General features: G+C 44.3%; 1 protein-coding gene across 5 annotated transcripts in view; it reads left to right on the top strand.

The window, feature by feature from the left end:
* HAT1 (histone acetyltransferase 1) overlaps window positions 1-21930 on the top strand; it is a 241655-nt gene that overhangs the window by 149182 nt on the left and 70543 nt on the right. For all 5 annotated transcript variants that reach the window (XM_085645300.1, XM_085645299.1, XM_085645297.1 and 2 more), the window contains 2 exons: window positions 388-492; window positions 880-986. In XM_085645300.1, the coding sequence (XP_085501426.1) occupies window positions 388-492; window positions 880-986 (212 nt within the window). The remainder of the gene's footprint in view (window positions 1-387; window positions 493-879; window positions 987-21930) is intronic.

Here is a 21930-nt window from a genome sequence, read left to right as displayed (position 1 = left end):
GCCATTGTTGAGCAGCCTCTGAGTTTGTCTTCATTATGCCTTGGAAGACCTTCAGAATAGGGCTGAATTAAACGCTGTTGTCTGCTCGAACCCTGAATGTAGGCTTAAACAGTGAAATGAGCCTTGCCTGTGTTTTCTTTTACTCGCCACCCATTCATCTCTACAATAGGCGAGTGCACTGAAGTGATGTAAAGAGGCCTGATGTATCCAAGTTGCTGCGCACCAATTAAGTGAATTGTACATTCAGAGCATAGCAGGTGTACCCATTGGGTCCTCGCAGAGTAGCTTGCTGACACTGAAAATCCACCCAGAGAATGGAAAAGAAAATGGACACTGCATGGGAGCGCGACTGTAATTGACCTGCTTGGCTTTCTGTTTTATCTGCAGATTTGAGAAGTATAATAAGGACGGAGCGACGCTCTTTGCGACCGTCGGCTACATGACAGTCTATAATTACTACGTGTACCCAGACAAAACCCGGCCACGTGTAAGGTAATTGGCAGGCTCGCACGTGCCTTTTCTTTTATTCGCCAAGCGAGCGGCCGAAGTTCACAATCCTCTTTCTAGCAGTGTTGAATTGTTCAAAGACTCGTCATGAATTTGCAAGTTATGCGCCTCCACTCCCCCCCCCCCCCCCCCCCACAGGTTTCCAAAAGCTTTGTTAAAGACTAAATAGTTTTTACATGTGTGTTCAGTATTCAGAAACAGTTTATTTTAGGAGATGGAATAACAGTTTAGTCAATTTTTTGGGAAGCAGTAACTGGCAAAGTGAACCAGAGTTGATAATTGTCCAAGCGCAGTTTTAGAAATGAAGGAGCTATATTTTCTCAAAATATTCTTTGTTCCAAAAATAGACATGACATTCCTTGTTTATTGCAGCCAGACGCTGATTTTACCCCCATTTCAAGGAGAAGGGCATGGAGCTCAACTTTTGGAAACAGTTCACAGATATTACATGTCCTGCCAGAATGTGCTTGATGTTACAGGTACTGTTTACTTGATTATTATGAGAAAGTACGTTTCGTGTTAGTTCTAAATCTTTAATAGGATTTCTTATGTGATGTCAAATAGAAGCAGCCCGGTCATTGGAGAGCAGGGATTCATGGTGCTGACTCTCTAAAATCTGCACTTTTTTCCATATATATATATATATCACGTGATTAGTATTGTCTCACTTATATATTATCCCTTATTCACAAACATTAAAGACCTTCCTCTTGTAAGTAATTAACCCTACGATACCTGGGTTTGAGGATCCGCTGCTGTGGATTATACTTTTGGATCATTCTAGCTCATTGTTCGGACCACTCTGAGTAGTTTAACTGGTTGAGCTTACAATTGCGTTACATCCTCTTAAGACAAACCACGCTACTGAATGAACACAGGCTACAGTTCTGACTACTAGAAACGTACATTTGGAGATCAAGTTCTCTCTGCTCCTACGCTGTTTATTATTCAACATCTGATAAAGTTCTTGATGGGCAAATCCGCTTTGCAATGTGTTGCCACAATGCCTGTTAGATATGCAAATACAGATGTACAGTGATGGCTCTGACTTGCCCAGTATAGTACTGGAGCATGAGCCTAAGATCGTACATTCATTCATTTATTTATAAAGTGTGAACTATAAACCAAAGTGCCTCTTGGCGTCGAATTGTAAAATAAAGAATAAGATAGAAACCATACAAGATGTAAACAACCAGATCATGGAGAAACAGGACCTCAAGAAAGGTGACTAATCATTAAACGGGACACTCTGAACTGCTTTCCTGAAACTCTAGATCTTCCCTAATGTCAGGGAGTAGAGTTTTGTAGTTTGAGCTCAAGGTAGTTGTAGGAGAGTAGGATCTGCACTTATGTTGCCCCCACTTTTTTCTGATGTATACACTGGTTTCTGGCTATAGTCAGGCTGGGTCCCTGCTAATCAGGGCCCCAGTCTCTCTGTTATCTCTAAACGACTTGGAGTGCATATTAGATGCACTAGTGATTTGGTTACTGTGGTGCCTTATGAGCCCCTAGTATATGGTACCTTGGGTACCAAGGGCATAGGTACTTTACAGGCCTACCAGGGGCTGAAGCATATATTATGCCACCCCTGGGAAGCAGACTAAATCTGACACCTTAGGCCTGCTACTGCAGTTTGGGTGAGGTAGTGTTAGCACACCTCACAGAGGTATAGGTTCCTAAACCTCACCATACTCACACATATAAACCTATCAGCCACCCCTATGGCAGGCCCTATCAATCCTGAGGCCAGGGTGCTTGGTTTACAATGTGAGGGGGTTCCTCTACCTGAGCAGGGCCCCTCTGCAGCTGGCATGGTCTATTCACTGTGGCTGTTTGTGGATGCGGTTAAACCATATACTCTTAAGTGCATTATAACCTCCCGATTAATGCTAACTTAGGAATGACTGCATCAAAACAGGCAGTGTTTGGTGTCAAACATCTTGGAATCCTACCCCCACACCAGTAACTGGTGTGGGAGTATGATCCTACCCTTCTAGAGGGGATGACATGTACCTACTGTGGTAACACAGTAGAAATCTGAAAGAGTCCTGGCATCACAAAATGGATGCCACCAACACAGACACTGGGCTTCCCTCCTGCTGCTGACAAAAACTCACAGTGGAGGAAGCCCAACAATAGGCATCCTGTCACAGGGAGGTGTCACCACCTTCCAGACAGGATTTAGTGTATTGGAGCTGGGTGGGTGCACTCCTAGAGTGCTTTGAAGTCCTGCACTGGGGGAGCAGTAGGCTCCTCTGTGCATATGCCAGCTCAAACCGGTTCAGGGGCTACCAGCCCCTGCTCAGGTGCGAAACTGGACAAAGGGAAGTGGGTGTAACCACCCGCCCCTTGACCCTCCTAGAGGAGTGGTCATAAAGCTAGTCCCTCCCTTTTTTTTTACTATAAGATAGGTAACCTTGCCATTGCAAGTTAGATAACCCTGGACGGCGCTTTACAAGAAGAATCCTGGCCCTTCGACGTTCCACTACCTTTGGAAGACGGAAGAATCTCCCTTGGAGTCAAGGAGTGACTCCCCTGCTTGGAAGGCACCAAAACTTGAAACAACGGTCGCAAACTTTCCCGCTCCCGCCGGAGTCCGAAGTCCCTGCAGTCCCAGAAGTGGATTTCCTGACCTCTCGTCGGCCATTTTGAGTCCCCAGTGAAGCTGTGGCGTCTGGACCCCACGAGTGACGAGGAACTGCAGTACCTGGGAACCGTGCACTATTGTCTAGTGCAACCCCTTCACGACGTTCAACGAACTTGTGCTTTGATGAACCATTTGTGGCCCAAGCCTCCAGCAGGTTTTGCAGCGAAAATCAGAGGCCTACCCCGTCCCGAGTGACCATGGGCTCCTGTGAAGCATTTCCTCAAGAGGCGTCTTCGCGATCCCTTGCCCGTTGGCTTGTGGGTCCCCCGAAGACTTTATCGACTAAAAGGGCTCCCCTGTTGCTCCAGGCCTGCCCTCACTCACCCTCGCTGGGTGAGTCCCTCAGACCTTGCTGGTCTGCATCATCGACTTTCTTCACTCCACACGAGACTTGCTGTTGCCAAGGCTTGTTGACTCCAATCCAGTTGCCGACACCGCAGTCAGCTGCAGACGTCATGGGACACTCCGAATCCTGCTGCTGGTCATAGTCGATCTCTCCTGGACCTCGTGAGCGAAGAGTCAAAACACCCATCGACGACCTGAAATCACCCGACATCCGTGGGCATCCATCTTCCTGGCCCCGGGTGTGAGAAGTTGGCCTGATATATGATGTCACTAGTTCTAGTGTACACCTTGTATCAATCCAAACAACCCTTATGGTGATTGGTTGTAAAGTCAACCTTATAGACCAGCTATCCTAGTGGTAGCATGGACAAGAGCAGTCTTAGGCTAAACTCTGTATGGCATGTGAAGCCAGCTGTTATACCATATGTAATCCCTTGAATACCAAATGAAAGGACACCACAACAGATGTATATAAAAATAGAATGTATTTATTCTAGTCAAACCCTCAGCACTCTTTGAGATTCGAGGTAAGTACAACACAGTCTTATTTAAGCATACATTGTCACACAGGTAAGTAATACAGTTAGGCCCCAGGGGCCACGCAAACCATATACTAAGTAAGTGGTATAAGAACCACTGTCACGAACACAGGATAGGCCTAGGCAATCGCTGGGGCTACAATATACTACCAAAGTTTATGAAGTGGGAGGCCCACGGGATTCAGGTGCAGAGTGGAAACACTCACGCGTAATGCGTTAAAGTCGATAGAAATGGAAGTTGTTAGAAATTAACAGTTTTAGGACACTTCCGGTATAGCTAGGAAGTCGAGACTCGGAAACTAGACCCTTGGATAGTCAATACCCTTGTGAGCACCTAAGTACTCAAGTTACCTAGCCCACGGGCTGCGGTGCATAGGTGTAAACTTGTGTCGGGTTTCGTCGTTGACTCCTATGGATGCCTGAAGGAAAGTTGCTGACAGGCGGTCAGTGAAGAGTGTCCGGTGGATCCCAAGGATGGGATCAAGAAGGGAGGAACCTGCAAGCAGAAGGGACAGAGTCTAGGTCACCAGCCAGGAGCCGGGAAGGAACCAGGAAGGAACCAGGCGAGGTTGTGAAGATGCAGGTGAAGAGGTGAAGCTTGTCGCAGCAGCCACGGGAACCAGGAGGCGTCGAGGACGACCAGGACCAGGAGGTGAGCTGTCCCACGAAGGCTCTTGCTGTCGGCGGCGTCGAAGTAGTCAGGACCCAACAAGCCTTGGCAAGCGGAACCCACGCAGGATGGAGGACTTGCTTCTGGTGCAGACCAGGAAGGTCTGGGGTGCTTCTCTTTCACAGAGGAGCGGGTGCCAGTCTGGAGGAGCCGGACCAGCAAGATGAAAACAAAGGTTCGTCGTCGCAGAGGTCACTAGCCAACGGGCCAGCAACCGGACAACCCGTCAAGCAACTCGGGTGCAGAAGGGCCCCACGCAGAACACGTGAAGTGTGGGGAGCTGGTCTTCTTTGCAGATGGTGCTCGGGATGGGGGCTTCTCAATTCCCCAAGCACAGCCTCTAGAGTGCCTCGGAAGTCGCGCTAGTCAGGTACTAGCCACTTTTCCCAAGTCGCCGGTCCCACGTCCCTCGTCGCCTCCACGGGTCTCAGCTTCGCTGTAGATGTGGATCTGGGTCAGAGGTGTCTGGAAGTCTCGGCGCTGGTCAGTCTCTGCAGTCGTCCCTCGTAGGATCAGTCGCAAAGCAAGCAGCGGTCGCTGGCTGGTGCCTGGTTGCCCAGGGTGGTCACTCCTTGGCCACAAGGGAGATTTCTTCAGTCTTCTTCCTGAGGTCGAATGTCGAAGGTCCAGAGTTTCTGTACAAGTTGCAGATTCAGGTTAATCTAATTTAGCAGGGCTCAGCTACCTACTGATATACTGGGCTAGTGGGCTGGGCTACCTGCAAGGTCCCTCCTATGGGTGGGACCAGGAAGGGGAGTGGCTACACCCCCTTTCCTTTGTCCAGTTCCGCGCCAGAGCTGGGGCTGGAGTGCCCCAGCGCCGGTTTAACTAGACTATGCATGGGACACCTTGTGTGCCCCAGGCAGTGTCTAGTTTCTTTTAGCCCTCCCTGCCCCAATACACTAAAGTCTGTCTGGGGAGGTGCTAGCACCTCCCCAAGCAGGAAACCTATTGTCCAGGCCTCCCTGGCTGGGAGGGCTCCCAGCTGCAGGAGGTCAGACTCGTGTCTGTGGCAGCAGCATCCATTTTGTGATGCTGAGGCTTTGGTTAGAGTTAAACAGCAAAGTAGGATTTTAACATGTCTCTCCCTCTAGAAGGGAGGAATAATATCCTCATCACCAGAAATGGTATGGGGGGTATTATTCCAAAGTGTTAGACACCTTAAACGACATGTTTTGATAAAGCCAAACCATAGTTACCATAACCGTTTAAGATTATAAGGTACTTTAAGAGTATATGGTAGTCTATATCATAGAACAGCTATAAGGACATGGTTCCGAAAGCTGCAGACAGGCTCAGCTCATGCTAGGGCACCATCTCACATGTTAGCAAGCACTCTGCCTCCAGGATTGTTAAGGCCTGCCATAGGAGTGGCTGATTGGTACACGTGTCTATATATATATATATATATATATTCACTGAAAAAACCATAGGTTTCACACATGTTATAGTTAGCGGAAATTTTACTGATAAAAAACCAATGAAATTCCCCCGTTATAGTTAGTGCAGGCAACTATAACTCACGCGACCGCAATCCTCTGCTGATGCTAATACTGTATTTAGACACTTATTTGCCCATGTCTTCTTCCATACATTTTTAGCTATACATATATTACAAATATTTTTTTTTCATAAAGACACATATGTCATCAGCAGAAGATTGCGGTCGCGTGAGTTATAGTTGCCTGCACTAACTATAACGGGGGAATTTCATTGGTTTTTTATCAGTAAAATTTCCGCTAACTATAACATGTGTGAAACCTATGGTTTTTTCAGTGAATTTGCAAGGTTTTTTTAAATGCTAATTCCTAACTATAACGTGTGTGAAACCTATGGTTTTTTCAGTGAATTTGTACGTTTTTTTAAATGCTAAGTTACTTTACGCCATTCGTGGCGTGCGCGCCCACTTAACGCAGTTCGTTCCGTGCGCGCACGGTGCGCTTCGCGCACCGTGCGCGCACAGTGAGCAGGCGGTGCGCTTCGCGCACCGCGCGCCCACTTTACGCAGTTAGTGCCGTGCACGCACGGTGGGCACGCGGTGCGATGACAAAGCAAGAAAGCACGTCAACAAATCTGTTTCTGCTTTCCTCCGTGACTATGGTATGGGTGCCATTTACCACAACAACTTGCGTTATGACATGCAAGACATTTATAGAGGAGATGGTGTGCACTTCAATGATGAAGGGAACAGAGTCTTCCTCTTGAACCTTAGACTCTGCATCGGTACTTACTTGTAGGTACCACTAAAAAATCATTTCATAAACACAACGGCTCTTTTTAGAGCCCCCTAATATCTAAACACTTAAATCTGATTTTCATTTTTTTTTTTTTTTTTTTCTACCGTACGCTTACCGTAAGCTTACCGTACGCGTACCCCGTGATTTTTTTTAAAATCAATAAATGTTTTCTTTGTACTTTACAGTCCTTCTTTGACCCCCTCACAAATGTAAGGGGGTCTGTAACTCTCCTCATTGCCCCCTTTCCTTGTTTTCACTCTTTTTTTTCAGAGTGAAATACACAAAATGGCGGCCGCCGCTTCCTGGTTTCGGCCGATTCGAATGTTTACTAAGATCTAAGAGCCAATCAGAATCGCGCTCGCGCACGCCACCGTACGCTTACCGTAAGCGTACGGTAAGCGTACCGTAAGCGGGCTCAGATATATATATTGATTTAAAGGCTATTTTCTCAGAATCTACTGAACAGATTTACACCAAACCTACAAAAGGCACTTCCTTGACCTAGGGACTACCTCTCTGCCAAATTTTGAGTAATTCTGTTCAGCCGTTCGGGCTGTAGCTCGTTCTAAAGGTCCTATGGAAAAATGCATGGGAAAAACGCGTTTTGGGACCCCCCTTTTATCTCAGCCCCCGCTTGACGGATCCCCCCGAGACTTTCAGGGTAGGAGCGGAGCGTAGCGCCCCACCTATTTTGAGAAATTCGCGAGGATTCGTCGACCGGCGCCAAAGTTATTCAAAATAGAATGTTGAGGTTTTCCTATGGAAACGTGGTCCTAACTATAACTACCTACTGGCGACCGCCAGTAGGTAATATATATATATATATATATATATATATATATATATATATATATATATATATATATATATATATATATATATATATATATATATATATATATATATATATGGTATAGGAATACTACACCTAAGCAAGGGGTGATTACACGACCTTGCCCCAGCTGAGTGATCAGCCAGTTGTGTCTGATTGGAAGGCCAGGCCAGGGGTGGCATAATACATGCTGCAGCACCTGGGAGGCCTAGGGTACACCTATGCCCTGGGTACCTAGGGTACACTGTACAGGGTCCAATAAGGTGACCCTTACCAATTGGGTATGTATCTAGGGTACATGGAGTCCATTTTAAAGAGAGAGCAGACAGCCTGAGACCCTGAATGGCAGGATCTCAGGCCAACTAAGTCAAAGAACCAGCTAGACACTAGGCAAAAAGTTGGGGGTAACCATAGTCAGATATCCACCTTCCTACACCGGGTCACTGGCAAGTGACTGTGAACACTGTCCCTTCAATATTCAGGTCTTCTACATCTTGAATCCAGCCTTGGATTCCACCGGACAGTTCTTCAGTCGCCGCAAGCAGCAAGTCTTCTTTGGTCTCCATAGAAAACAGCGACGCGACCCGACACCAAAAGACACCTATGCACCCTGCTTCCCTGGGTGAGGTAACTCGTGCACTCCGTTGCCCTAGTGTGTGTTGGCCCTCGAATTACTTACCTTGTAAGTGGCTTGCTTGTAGACTTCCTCGAAGTATCCTAAAATTTTAAAAATCAAACCGCGACTTGCTCCATTGTAATCAATGGGGAACCCGCGGCTGTGTTCTCACACTGCATGCGTCTCCCGTGGGTCTGTTACTTACCTGCTATCACTGCAGTCGTGAAGCCCCAGCGATTCTACAGGCCCTAGGCCTTGTCATTTTGCAAGTCGACTTTCCTAAACCTCTTTTTTAGTATATGGTCTGGTACGCCCCTAGGGCCCCAGGCATATTTGTTTTTAAACTTATTGTGAAACGTTGATATTTGAATGTGTTCCTGGCTTCTAATCTCATAAAGAGATTAGTAGAGTGCGTCTAGAAATAAATACATATATATTTGATATATATATACCTGTGCGGTGTCCTTTCATTTGGTAATTCAAGAGATTATAAGGTAAAACAAGCTGCTTTACATTCCTCAGAGACTTAGCCTGAAGGCTGCTCTCCACAGCTACCACTAGGATAGCTTTCTTTAAAAGGTTGTCTTAAACCTTTCTACCATAAGAGTCGAATTGGACTGGTGCAAGGTGGGCACTATAACTAGTGACCAGCATATGCCAGGCCAACTTCTCACAGTAGTGAAACTCTTTTTTTTTTTTTTTTTTTTTTTTTTAGCTCGTATGCTCTAGGGCCTGCCAGCAGCCCTAGACAGCAGAATCTCGGGATCCACTGAGTGAAGTAGTCGGAGACTTGATCCGTCTGGTAAAATTATGCTTCTCCAATGATGCATTTGTGAACTAAACTTAGCTGATTGAAAGCAAAATGGTATGACAATGGTATTAAAGGCTTTGTAGAGAACACAGGATTTGTGCGATGCTGATGGATTACCTTAAACTAAGAGCCATATAAAGCGCCTCATTCTGAATGTGTTATTTTCTTTTGATATTGGAGTATCCTCCTAGGATGACCTTGGCATAGTCAAATATAGAATTACACAGGGTCTAGTTATACCCGGATTGTGTGCTTTGTTAATAAAGGGTGAGGTTTGCTTCAAGTCGCAAAAGCAGGAAAAGCCTGAATGCACCTCAGAACTAATGTGTCCTTCAAAGCTAATTTCAGCCCCCCAGATGTCTCCTTAATTACTATTCTCCTTGGTGTAGGAGGTGAGAACCCAAAGTAGGTTGGGTAGTGATGGAATAGGTTCTTCAAACCATAATCTCTGAAGTGAATCGCGGATCACCACTTTAGTTCTTCTCCCTGCTTTCCTTCAGGGAATGAACATTGGAAAGTAGTTGAAGCTCTCACTGTGCTCCATTTCCATATCTTGTATCGGCTAAAAAAGAATTTACTGACTTTCACTCGTTTGAAAGGTGTTTCTTTAAGCTGCATGCCTGATTAAGAATTAGTTCTCCACTATTGGTTCATCAGACTGGGAATCCCCAGAAACTTTCAATAGCAGTCAACAATGTTTAAATGGCCATAGGCCTCTACAACATTGTTTAGAAGTACATCCACTTCATTTGAAACAATCCGAACTTCAGTCAGTGAGGTGTGAGTACTGTGCGGTCTAAAATCCCCCTCGGTCACCATAGCTCTGATTTCTATGACACATCTTGTGAATGAGTCCCTGAGAAGTGCATTGTCGTCAAAGAGCAAGGAGCCACCATGCACCTCAAGATCCCCCGTCTATGATCCCTGTGGTGACCACCTCTTTGACTGTGCCTTTGACAGTGTATCCACGGACTATGGCAAAGGCCACCTCGTCTATGACAAGAATTCCTATTCAGTTTTTAACATTCCCTGCTAAAAAACACCCCTCCCCCAAGCACGCATTATGGATTTAGAATTGAAAGCTGTTGTCAGTGTTTTGAAGCAAGTGTCATATGTAGCATACAGTCCTACAATATTGGTTGTCGACTGCGTAGTTAAATTTAAAGAGGCATACCAGCAGAAATATCAGTATCCGCCTCAGACCTTCAGGGGCGCAGGCCACCTAAGAAATTATGAGCAGCCTTACCTAGATCATGCCCAGAAGGACTCTCATATGATTTCAATTCCTGTGGCATTCATCACCACGTTCTAACAGATGATGGTCGGGTTCCAGAGGTTACCTTGGGTGCCAACACTCCCATCGCCTCTGTTGCCACTACTAGAAATACCTCTAATCCCTGCTCTGCCTCTCCCCATGACGCCAGCTTCAGTTCCACGCCCTGCCCCACCGCTATCTAGGGAAATGGTAGAACAGAACTTGTCTTCCTCAAGTTAGATGTTCAATATCGAAAAAAGCAAACCTTTTGGGGAAGGACAGGATGATGATTATGTTCATGATGAAGGGTTTCTAAAGTTGGCATCATATTGCCTACACAACCTGATTCACCCCCAGACGATCTTGCCTACTATCAAACCCTACTGGAAAGAGCAGAGCAAATATTTGACCTTCCCTTGACATCTATGAAGCAGCCATGTTCTCTACATTATTTTAACATGCAATCAAAGAAAAACTCAAAATCCATCCCAAGCCTGGATATTATCTCCTTTCTGAGAGTCTCCAGTGATTGCATATGCCAGCACAGTTCAGTTTGTCGTATCTTGCCTCAAGGACTGCAGTGTGCCAGAATCTGCGCCAGCATGCTAGATTGGATTTCTGAATCCTGAATCCATCATTGTGACCATGGCCCTGCTTAGATAAAAAAAATCATGTCACTTTCTTTAGCTCCACCAGACAGAGCTGGCAGGTGCATAGACAACTTTGGGTGCAGAGTTTTATATATGGCTAGGACATCCGTAAAATATGTGACTGCCTTGGCCATTTTAGGATGATGTGATAGCCAGATGTTGCATGGCATTTTACCCCTTATCAACCTCATCTCAGAATGTAGCAGGCAAGAGGCTACAGTCCTCCTCAAGGAAAGTACAAATGTGTTGACTGCCATCAGTGCAGTAATGGATGTTTCCAACGCAGCCTTCCGTCAGCTTGCAGGGGCACGGATGGCTTAGGTCAGTCTCCTTCCATTCTGAAGTCTAGTAAAAGATTTTGGGCATGCGTTTTGATGGCCAAACTTTATTTGGAAAACATGTAGCTGACCCTCTGTAGAACATCAATATACTGCACTCGCCGTAGGAGCTCTATAGTGTAGGTGTTGAGTGTCCACACCTTTTCCTGGCGCAAAAAGATCTCAAGCCTACAAAGAGGGCTTCTCCCAATACATAGGCCCTGGAAACCCTATTGCACTCCAAGACAATCGGATTTTGATCAAGGCTACTCTTCTAACACACCTCAGCCACAAGGCTGCAGCAGAACATTGGTGAATACAAATGAATCATCCCAAACACGCTCCCAGGACCCTCAGAAGAGAGCTTGACTTTGAGTAAGTTGGGGGGTGAGGCTATTGTTTGCCCCTACTTGTAAGCAATGACTACAGATCGCTGGTTGCTTTAAATATTACAGGTTTGTAACACTCTAGAATTTATACAGAAACCACCCACCCTGATAAGAACACCCTCTGCTCTGGCATGAGCTACAAAAGATTCTGCTTTTCCTAAAAGGTGCCGTAGTAAAGTTCCCAAAGAATCAGAGAAATCAAGTATTCTACTCCAGATTTATTCTGTACAAGAAAAAATCAGGCAAGTGGAGACTAGTGCTGAGTCATCGGCATTTGAAGACATTTCTTAAACAATCCTCTCAATTGATAACCCTCCAAGAAGTCCTTCTGATGCTTTAAGAATAGGGACATTTCTATACAACGAGATAACTGGGAATGCTCTGATTTTCAGTGGCGGGCAGCACTATCAATTCAAAGCACTTCAATTTGGCCTGAATTCTGCACCCCAGATCCTTCCAAAGTGCCTCCTGCCAGTGGCTGCCTTCCTTTGCAGACAAGGTCACAAAGTATTCTTGGACGACTGGCCCATCAAAGTTCGACCAAAAACAGAGGCTTGTACCTCCACAGCTGCCTGCATCCGCCTGTTCTGAGGACTTGGACTGACCCTAAACACCAATAAATCCTCCATCCATCCTGTGAGAAGATTTCAATCTTGGGACACTCCAATGGGAAGGCTTTTCCCTCAGTAGTGTTACACAACTTCAGGCCATGTCAAAAGCATTTTGCTCCAAGCAAACAGTGCCCATAGAGATATTCAAATCCTCAGATCTCGTGTTCATTATATGTCCGCATATACATCAGGTTCCGCAATGACCAAATCCAGGACATATGCTCTTAAGATCAATTATTTATCTCATGCGGCCATCCAGGAAGAGGCTTCCCGATGTCGAGACACGGCATCTCACAGTTGTCTGCCTACCAGCTTTACCTTCTGTCACAATAAGGCAGAGTTGATGTATGCTTTGCGATTCTTCTGTATCTCCTCTTTCATTTAATTTATTTAGTATTTGTGTAAACATTTATCATTTATAAATGTGTGCTTCATTTAGTATCATTTACACGTTTATCATGTAGTGTTTGTTTTGTTATAGGTTGTTAGTAATGCAACGAAGTCTGAGCTCTGTTTTCCTCTACGGGAGTGGAGAGCTCAGCAGTTCAGCTCATTGGCTGAAGTGCAGGTTGTTTCAAATGGGATAGTTGTGCTGCTAAACAAACACTGTTGAGCACTATGGCCATTTTGACACGGTTTACTTCTATTTAAAGTTACCAGGGATTCCCAACCTGACGACGGGGAATGATTCATGAATTTGAATATATGAAAAATACCAATGCCTAGGTTGCAGGTAAGTAATTTCTTACAGGTGTAAAGGCAGTGCAGCATGTTCCAGTTTTAACTGCTGACTGCCTGTAGGTGGGTTGCTACAGGTTGCTTTACAAGTAACTCTACATGTATCGGGTCATGCCTCAGATTCTAGGTCCTCAAAATCTGAAAAGAGAATTCCGCTACTCTTCTTAGCAAACATACCCTGTTTAAAATGAGTACACACAGAGGCTCATCCTTATTTAAAATAAACTTGCCTAACAGCATTCGGCGTTTGCTTTGTGATATCTGAGAAGGACTCCACATGAGACATATTTTGGAATAGCATTTGTTCTGCTGTAAATTACATAACTGTTGTAGTTTACTGTAATTTCATGAGGTAGGTGTTCTGTTAATCTGATAACCGATTCTGCCCATCCAAGAAATATCTGAATGTACCATTGATACTTAATTTATTTAAATGCTACTTGAGCTCTGGGTTTTCAATCAGGAGAGAGTAAAGTCTGACAGGAACATTTATTTGAAAAAGTAAACCTGAATCTTTTTAAGAACTAGGATTGTCGAGTACCCCCAGTGGGGCCGCTTTACTGTTATCCTATGAATTACATTTTTGTTTGACTTATTTTTGTAATGATTGGACCCTTTTGAGTGTTGGATTTTAATGTTTATTTTTAAACATTGTATAATATTCAGTGTGGTTTATTTTTGACAATGATCGTTCAGAGATTTGTCTTATGAATTGCTTCCTGACGTGTTTAGCAAACTAATGTAAACTGTGATAAAAATAAAAACATGTTTTTATGGACATCAGCATGACGCAAGTGGTTAACTGTCAATTGCATTGTTTTTTAAATAGAAATTGATCTTTGGTCAATTGGGGGAACCTATTTTTTTAAATGTACTCAGTCCCTCCTCTCGCGATTCTTTACCGCACCTCTTCCTTTTTAGTGAAATGTTCTGTTAAACCTTTTTCGTTTTTAAAACATTTCCTTACAAATGCATATGCATGATTTCCATTTGAAATGTCACATTGCTAATATTTGGCCTATTAAAATGCAGGATTTTGTTCACATGCAGCATACTCTATTTCTCGTCTAGTTCTAAAAGTAATCATCTTGTAACAAACCACAAACTGAGTAATAAGGCACCACAGTGCTTCAACACAACTGAGATCGGCAACAGGAAATGCATATTGCTCTTTAGAAATAATCCATAGTTGAGATGCACATAAATCAGAGGCATTTCGAAAAGAGCTTGAGGTACTTGGTGGTTCGAAAAAACCTCAGCGGTGGGAGTGTAGGATAGAGTGAGCTCAGACCATAAGATGGCAACTCTGCAAACAAACTATAAATTGCATATGCTGGTAGGAGAGTTACTATTCTCCAGTATTGGGGTGTCTTTCATAGATACACATGCTTGAATATTACCCGTCGTCGAAGTGGGAGTCCCACGGTACATAACATAGAAATGCAGTAATAACATAAGCCTAATAGGCATAAAAGAAAGTAAAACCATAGAGTTTTTATGGATAGACAACTTGTCACATATATAACATTACTGTCATTATGCTTTAGTCCAAAATCCAGCCAATCAGGCGTCCGCACCCTCTAGAACCTTCTCTCCAGAGGCTCAGGCCCTCAGATTTTCTACTGCACGTCGTGTGAAGGGAGTCTCCCTGAGCTTGCTCAGTTTTTTTTCTTCTCATATCTTCTCAGAAGGTTCCTTCTGAATGTGCCTGCAGAATACTGTTGAAATTCATCACTGCAAGAGAACCCCTGGAATACCTTGTGAGAACTTTTCTGTTTCCTCGTTTTCCCAGCCGTGCCTTCACCCCTTCGGATCCTGGAAATACACACGCGTTGATCGCGCGCTCTTTTCCTTTGCTTGACAGTGAGACACCGAGGATTTCCCTCCCGCTGACTGTAAATAGTACTGCACCGTTACTGGCGCATTCTTACCTTCGATAAAAGCGGAGCGCTGAGGCTCATCACTCCCGCGGACCTTGAACCTTCATACGCGCTGCTCGCGTGTTCTTCCTCTTCGCCAGCCCCCATCACCCTGAACCTTCAATCGCACTCTGCACGCGTCCGTCGTCTGCCCCGGTGGCAGAGTGTAACGAGGTGCATCGAAGATTTGTGTTGTATCACTCGTGAATTGAACGGACCCCGTTTTCCTTTTCCTCTCAGGGAAATCATAAGAAAAAACTAACATGCACAGCCTGAGTACTTTTTTTGAATTATTCGAACCTTGAAAACTGAACAGTGCATTTTTTTTTTTTTATGGACAACAAAAAACTTTATTGAACAATACTAGTAAAAAACAACTGCTCTTTGACAAAACTGACAACACATGCCCTTATAATTTTTGTGGCTTTATCTTCTGTTGGTAAAAGACTCGTATCCTCCATACCTTTTGTTGGATTAGTATGGATATCATTTTTGAAGAGATTATTCAATTCCGTGCCTGTGTAAGTATGAGGAGGTACACAACTTTCCTTACTATGTAGAGAGTATTCACTGTTGCCTTTTTACGATTACTGTGGTCTCTATTCAGCCGCCGCTCCCGTCACGGACGAAGTACGTTGGGCTTTCCCTCCTCTGCCACATCGCCCCTGGTTGCCTGAAGCTGTGTGTCTCCCCTGCAGCCGCTGGCCGACATCGCGCGGCCGTCGCAGGGGGAGACTACAGCTCCCAGAGGGCTCAGCGTTTCACCAGCTGCCTGCAATCTTCGCGCCCGGAGGCGCTTAAGTGAAGGCTCCCCCTCCGCGTCGCGGGACGCGCGCGGGTGTCGCCGGGCTGAGCCCGGGCAGAGGGCGGGCCGTGTGTGGCCGTCAGGGGCCAAAGGAGGCCGGGCTGGGCCACCCCCCTAACTCTGGGTCTGAAATTACCACCGAACGGATCTCTCGTGGAGATTGCTATCAACTGTGTTTGCTACTCTGAAGGTAAATGGGAGTACTGCCACGCTCGTTTTGCTTCTAAGGATTGTGACGATATCTTCAGCAGTATTTGTGTGCACTACTGCTTAAACTGGTTGTTTTTGTTCCTTGGTCCGGCTAGCTTGCCTCTATGGCTAAAAATATTTTCAAAGTTGTGGCCAAGGGGGGCGTGGGGACCCTGGATGCCTTTTTGAAGAAAGCTGAAACTGTTGTTGCCAGAGAAATTGCAAGTGTTGAGAGGAGGCTTTCTCTGGAACCAGTACTCTCGTCTAACCATGGATCGCAATCGAATACCCTTATTGATGACATTGATGTGAGCTTGCCTAGTTGTCCATCTACTGTAGAGCCTGCACTAGAAGTGAGAGATATTGTTGTTCCTTTTGTAGTAGATTGTACTGATGGTCCTCCTCTCTCACCCCGAACGACTCGCTCTGGACAATCTCGAGTATCAATGTCCGTCACTACTAATTTAAAAAATGGTAAAAGAAAAGCGACCAAGGGTCCAAATGGAACGCGTCAAAAAGTAAAACAATCTAGGACTGTAAAGTCTGCTATTGAGTTAGTTCCACAGGATTCCACATTGGCCCCTTTGGCTCAGGGGAATAAGACGCTTGGGGCAGGTGCGAACGTTGCTCAGGTTTCTGTTGTTTCTGCTGGTTTTAACTTGATTGAAATTTTAAAACTTATGGATGAGCAATTGAAGGTTTCTCTGTCCCCGGTTTTGAATAGACTTGATAAAATTGAGAACAGACTTACTTCGATTGAGCGCCACATAGCTGGTCAGGAAACAATTTTAGCAAATCGTAATTTACTGGAGAGACCCACCTTAGCAGGAGCTATTTCCAGAGTATCCGACCTAGCTGATTCCATGATACTTACCACTGTAGGTGTTACTAACCAATCTGCAGTGGCTGCTGATCCACCTGGGGGTGTTAACTTGAGTTCTCGGGATGTCCCAAGGAGAGTAAGCTTGCCCCCCACACAGGTAATCAAAGAATATCCTTTGCATTTGCCACCGGAGGCTTGTCCGTATACTGTCATTCTGGCAAATGTCCCTCCATCTACTGATGGAAAGGAAGAAAATTGGTCCTCTTTGAGGAACAAAGCCCTACATTTTTTAGCTGAAAAGACAGTTTTGGGGAGCCACCTTTTTGAGTGTTTTAAAATGGTAAGAAGGGTTCCCTGGGTGGGGAAGTTAAATAAGACACTTAAGGGCGACTGTGTAGTCGTGAGTTTTAGCTCCCCGGATTTGGTAGCTAACATTTTTAGGCAGGCAGGAACGTCTAGATTACATGATGAATATGTGAACATCCTCCCATTGGGGTTCTTCTATCCACCTCACTTACAGAGACGGGGCGGGAATAGTGGTTACAATGCCCAACCTGTTCCTGCGATCAGAACACTGGCCTTGAGTAACAGATATGAGGTCCTTAGTTCTCTGGACACAAATGACTGACTTCATGTAGCGCACAGCCAGTCTTTGGACATTGAAGCCAGTGGGGTGTGTATGGAAGATGAGGGAAGTGCGATGCCTGTCAATGATAATACCGTTTCTTATGGTCCGGGTGTTAGTCCCGTTACCCAAATGAATTATCGGGTTAATGGTATCAATCGCCCAAAAATTACGTTCACTGAAGATGAACAGGTTAATGCTCCCGTTGGCACGCTTAATTATGTGCCTGAAAGGGCTTTTGCTAGGGAGGAGGTAGCGGACTCCTCCTCCCAACCTTCGGTTATGGGTAATAGTGTGGCTAATGTATTAGCAAATAGGGTTACTGCCTTGTCATGGAATATAGCTGGGTTGAGAGCAAAAAGAGAGGATACATGTTGGAAGTCATTTCTCTCTTCCTTCCATATAATTGCTTTACAAGAGACGTGGGAGGCCAGAGATTCCTTTTACTTGGATGGGTTCCAGTCTTTTATTAAATATGCTGTGCCTTCTTCCTCGGGGAGACCCAGTGGTGGTCTCTTGTTATTATTTAGTCTTAAGCTATTGTATAGCACAGAACTTGTTAAGACTAGTTCACCCAATATATTGGCGGTTAAAGTTGTAGGTGTCAACCTTCCATCAATGTTAGTTGTGAACTTTTATAATTCATTTACGAGGATGGACGAATTGGAGCACTTAAAGGTCTTATTCACCTTTTTAGAGGATTTCGATGCAAACAATGTTACCCCTTATTATTTGTTATTGTTTGGCGATTTTAATATTCATTTAAGACAATCCAATTGTTTTGGAAATTTTAAGCAGGCTTATTGCCCGCAGGAGGAAGCCCACTTTGATCTTTCAAAAGGTGGGATGTTTCTAGACAGTATTGTATCTGCTTTTAATTTATTTGTGCCAATGCAGAACTTAGTATCTCCTGTGCCTACATTCACTGGTCAGGGTCACAACAGTATTATTGATCATATACTAATTTCCTGTACTATGAAGGGACTGATAGGACCATTTTGTGTCACTGCAAACGTCCTTAGTGACCACAATCCATTATCTTTGGAATTAAATATTAATGATGTCTTTAGGCCTAATCATATGTCTACAATCTCTAATTCAAACATAGTCCCTATTAAACAGGGAACTCGTTTGAGATGGGAGGTTATTACTCCTAGTGATTTTCTCGAGAAACTGTATCACAGTAATTTGGAGGATTTTAATATTTGCCTAGCGATAGAATCTAAACCAGGGGATATTCTTGGTGCCTTTGAGCGAATAACCAGCCAGATTATGGATAATCTAACTCTCGTTGGGAAACCAAGACCTAAGAAGCATAAAATCTGGTTTGATCAGGCATGTAGTAGCGCGCACTCTATTCTCTTACTGGCCTTAAAAGATGGCGCTAAAGATATCAGCAGGATTGTGGAGGCAAGAAGATCCTTCAAGAAAACACTAAAGGCAAGGAAAACTTGTCTGAAAAATTTGGCGTGGGAAGAATTGTCAGACGCTAGTGTCTTAAAAAGTAGTTCCCAATTCTGGAAAGTAATTAACAGCCCACTTTTTAATGAAATGGAAAATATTATTAATGATTGTCTTATTGCCCCAGATAAATGGGTGTCTCATTTTAGTGGGCTTTATTCTGAGATTCCTGACCAGAATCCTGTAAATTTTGGGGATACTAATCTGTCATCGAAAATTAATTTTACTGAGGCTGAAGTTCAGGGCGCCATTGAATCAATGGCAAAGGGCAAAGCACCCGGCCCCGATGGTGTCCCTGCAGATTTGTACAAGGCAGATTCAAATTACTGGGCGAAACTTCTAACCTTAGTTTTTAACGCGGTAGCAAAGGAGGGTGTCCCCCGTTCTTGGGGTAAGGCCGTGATAGTACCAATATTTAAAAAAGGTGCTAGAGAGGATCCGGCATGTTATCGGCCTATTTCTCTTCTCGATTCTGCGATGAAAATAATGGGTAAAGTTGTCCTAGCACGGTTAACATCATGGCTGGAGGACAACTCCATTATTTCGGACCTTCAGTATGGTTTCAGAAAGGGAAGGAGCACGGTAGGTCAATGCCTTAATTTGCATCTCATCATTGGGAAGTATACGATTGCGAAGCAGGGGGTCTTACACTTAGCATTCATGGACCTATCTACTGCTTTTGATTTGGTTAATCGTCAAAAACTATGGGCATCCCTGGCAACTATGGGTCTTGACCCTATGCTGATTTCCTTTTTAGCACTTATACATGAAGACACTACTGCGGCGGTCCGTTATAACAAGGACGGGAATCTAACTGATGCCTGGCAGGTGAAGCGTGGGGTAAGACAGGGGTGCATTCTTGCCCCCCTGCTTTTCTCACTTTATATTAATAACCTGGGGGAAGTTTTGTCCTCATCTTGTAAAGACATCCCAAGAGTAGGTACTAAGTTGATTCCCGCTTTGTTGTATGCGGATGACACGGTCTTATTGGCTAGAACTGCAAGAGGCCTTCAAGCCCTTTTAAATGGTTTTAACGATTTTATGGTCTCCTTGGACTTAGTAATTAATTTTAAAAAATCCCACTCAATGACAATAGGAGATGGAGCTGCTAAAAAGGTTAAATTCTTCTGCAATAAGCAGGAGCTAACAAAAGTCCAGACCTTTCCATATTTGGGGGTCACTTTTGATGACCGAGGATCATGGGTCGCGCAACGCGCACAGAAACAGAATATTCTCGCTAGGGCAACAGGAGCATTGTTGGGTTTTGCAAAACGGCTGGGATGCAAGCCCTTGCCCGCAATTTTGAAGATATATAACGCTAAGTGCGTCCCTATGGCCCTGTATGGTAGTGAGGTCTGGGGCTATGTGTCGGCAGTGGAGATTCAATTAATTGAGAATGCCTTTTTTCGGAAACTTTTGTCATTGCCTGTTTCTACTTCAATCTTTAATATCCATGAAGATTTGGGGGCTGAGTATCTAGTGGATCAGATTTCCGTTGCCCCATTAATGGGTTGGTTAAGGGTTTGGGCGCAGCATCCACCAACCCTAAACCAGCTCATTATACAAGATTGTCTGGTCCTTGACAAAGCCATGTGTATTCCTTGGCTAAGATATATTAAATCTAAGATGGAGACTCTTGGCTGCTTAGAATTATTTGAGAGACCATGTGAGCTGTCTAAATTGGAAATAAAAGACTTAAAGTCGCAGTTCATGTGCAGGGCAAAGTTGCAGAGAGAAGGCGAGGAAGTGTGTAAACCGTCTGTTAGGAGATTTGTCATGTTAAGTATGGGCAATGAGATTCAGCCATACTTGATTTATATAAATAACCCTTTTCATCTATTTTTATTGATTAGGTTTAAACATGACATGTTACCTTGGCTCCTAGCACACCCGAAGGGCTTTTTTAAAGAGGGCACTTTGGGCCCCTGTCCCTGTGATAACGCCTCCGAACAAAATACGCTGCATATGATTTTTTACTGTAAATTTTACACTCTGTTACGTAAGAAATTTATTTGCCCCATTTTTAAGAACTATCACTTTGACCAAGTAAGGCCCGCCTTGGTATTTCTGCAAATGCTGGGCTCTCCTCTTGTCTGTTTTGGAGTTGCCAGCTATCTTTCAGGGGCAATTAGAAGTAGAAATCGAATGTAGTCTAATATATTTTAGCTCTATTTTTTAGCATGTTTGACAGTCCGAGACCGGGCCTTTTTATCCCTTTCTTTTGAAATCATGAAATAGTTTTATAAATTTTGGCCTGCCTTACTTTTTAATGTTCACATTCGCCAATTATTTGTTTAAACTTATTTTTATGTATATTTGTGCACTGTGTATTGTTTGAAATTCCTTTGTTAATTATTTTTACATGTAACTATTTGCAAATGAAATTTTGTGTATGCTTTGATGGTTTTAATTATTAACCGAATAAAGCTATTGTTGACTGACTGACTGACTGATTACCTTTATGATGTCTACTTCCAAGAAATCTCTCTTCAGACCTTGTGGAAGTTGTGATAAACTGAGGCTTCATTCTGAAGACCCTCATAAGAAATGTATTTATTGCTTATATCCTGAACATCAGGTTAAGGATTGTAAAATTTATAGGACCTTCTCTCAGAAGACTTTGAAGGACAGAGAAGGGCGTCTCCTTCTGTGGCTACAGAAGTTGAAGACTTCAGACCATCCTCTCTCAGATGTGGAGAGTGTGTCTTCAATCAAAACTGCTCCCTCCTTGAAGAGAACCAGTGACTCTCAGAAGGTTTCTCCAAGACCTAAAATGGGGAAGAAACATCATGTTGATAAGCCCACTACCCAACTTTCAACTTCAAAAGGGGTGATTCCCCCCCCCCCCAAGGAGCCTTTCTGAATCCTTTACGCCCCGAGATCTGACTCTCAGGCGTCAGACTCCATCTACGCAGTTTTTACCTCAGAAACTGCCTCTCTCGTC

The sequence above is a fragment of the Triturus cristatus genome, chromosome 3_1 (genome assembly GCF_964204655.1).
Source record: "Triturus cristatus chromosome 3_1, aTriCri1.1, whole genome shotgun sequence".
NCBI classification, from domain to species: Eukaryota; Metazoa; Chordata; class Amphibia; order Caudata; family Salamandridae; genus Triturus; species Triturus cristatus.
This window is presented reverse-complemented; position numbering and strand designations above follow the sequence as displayed.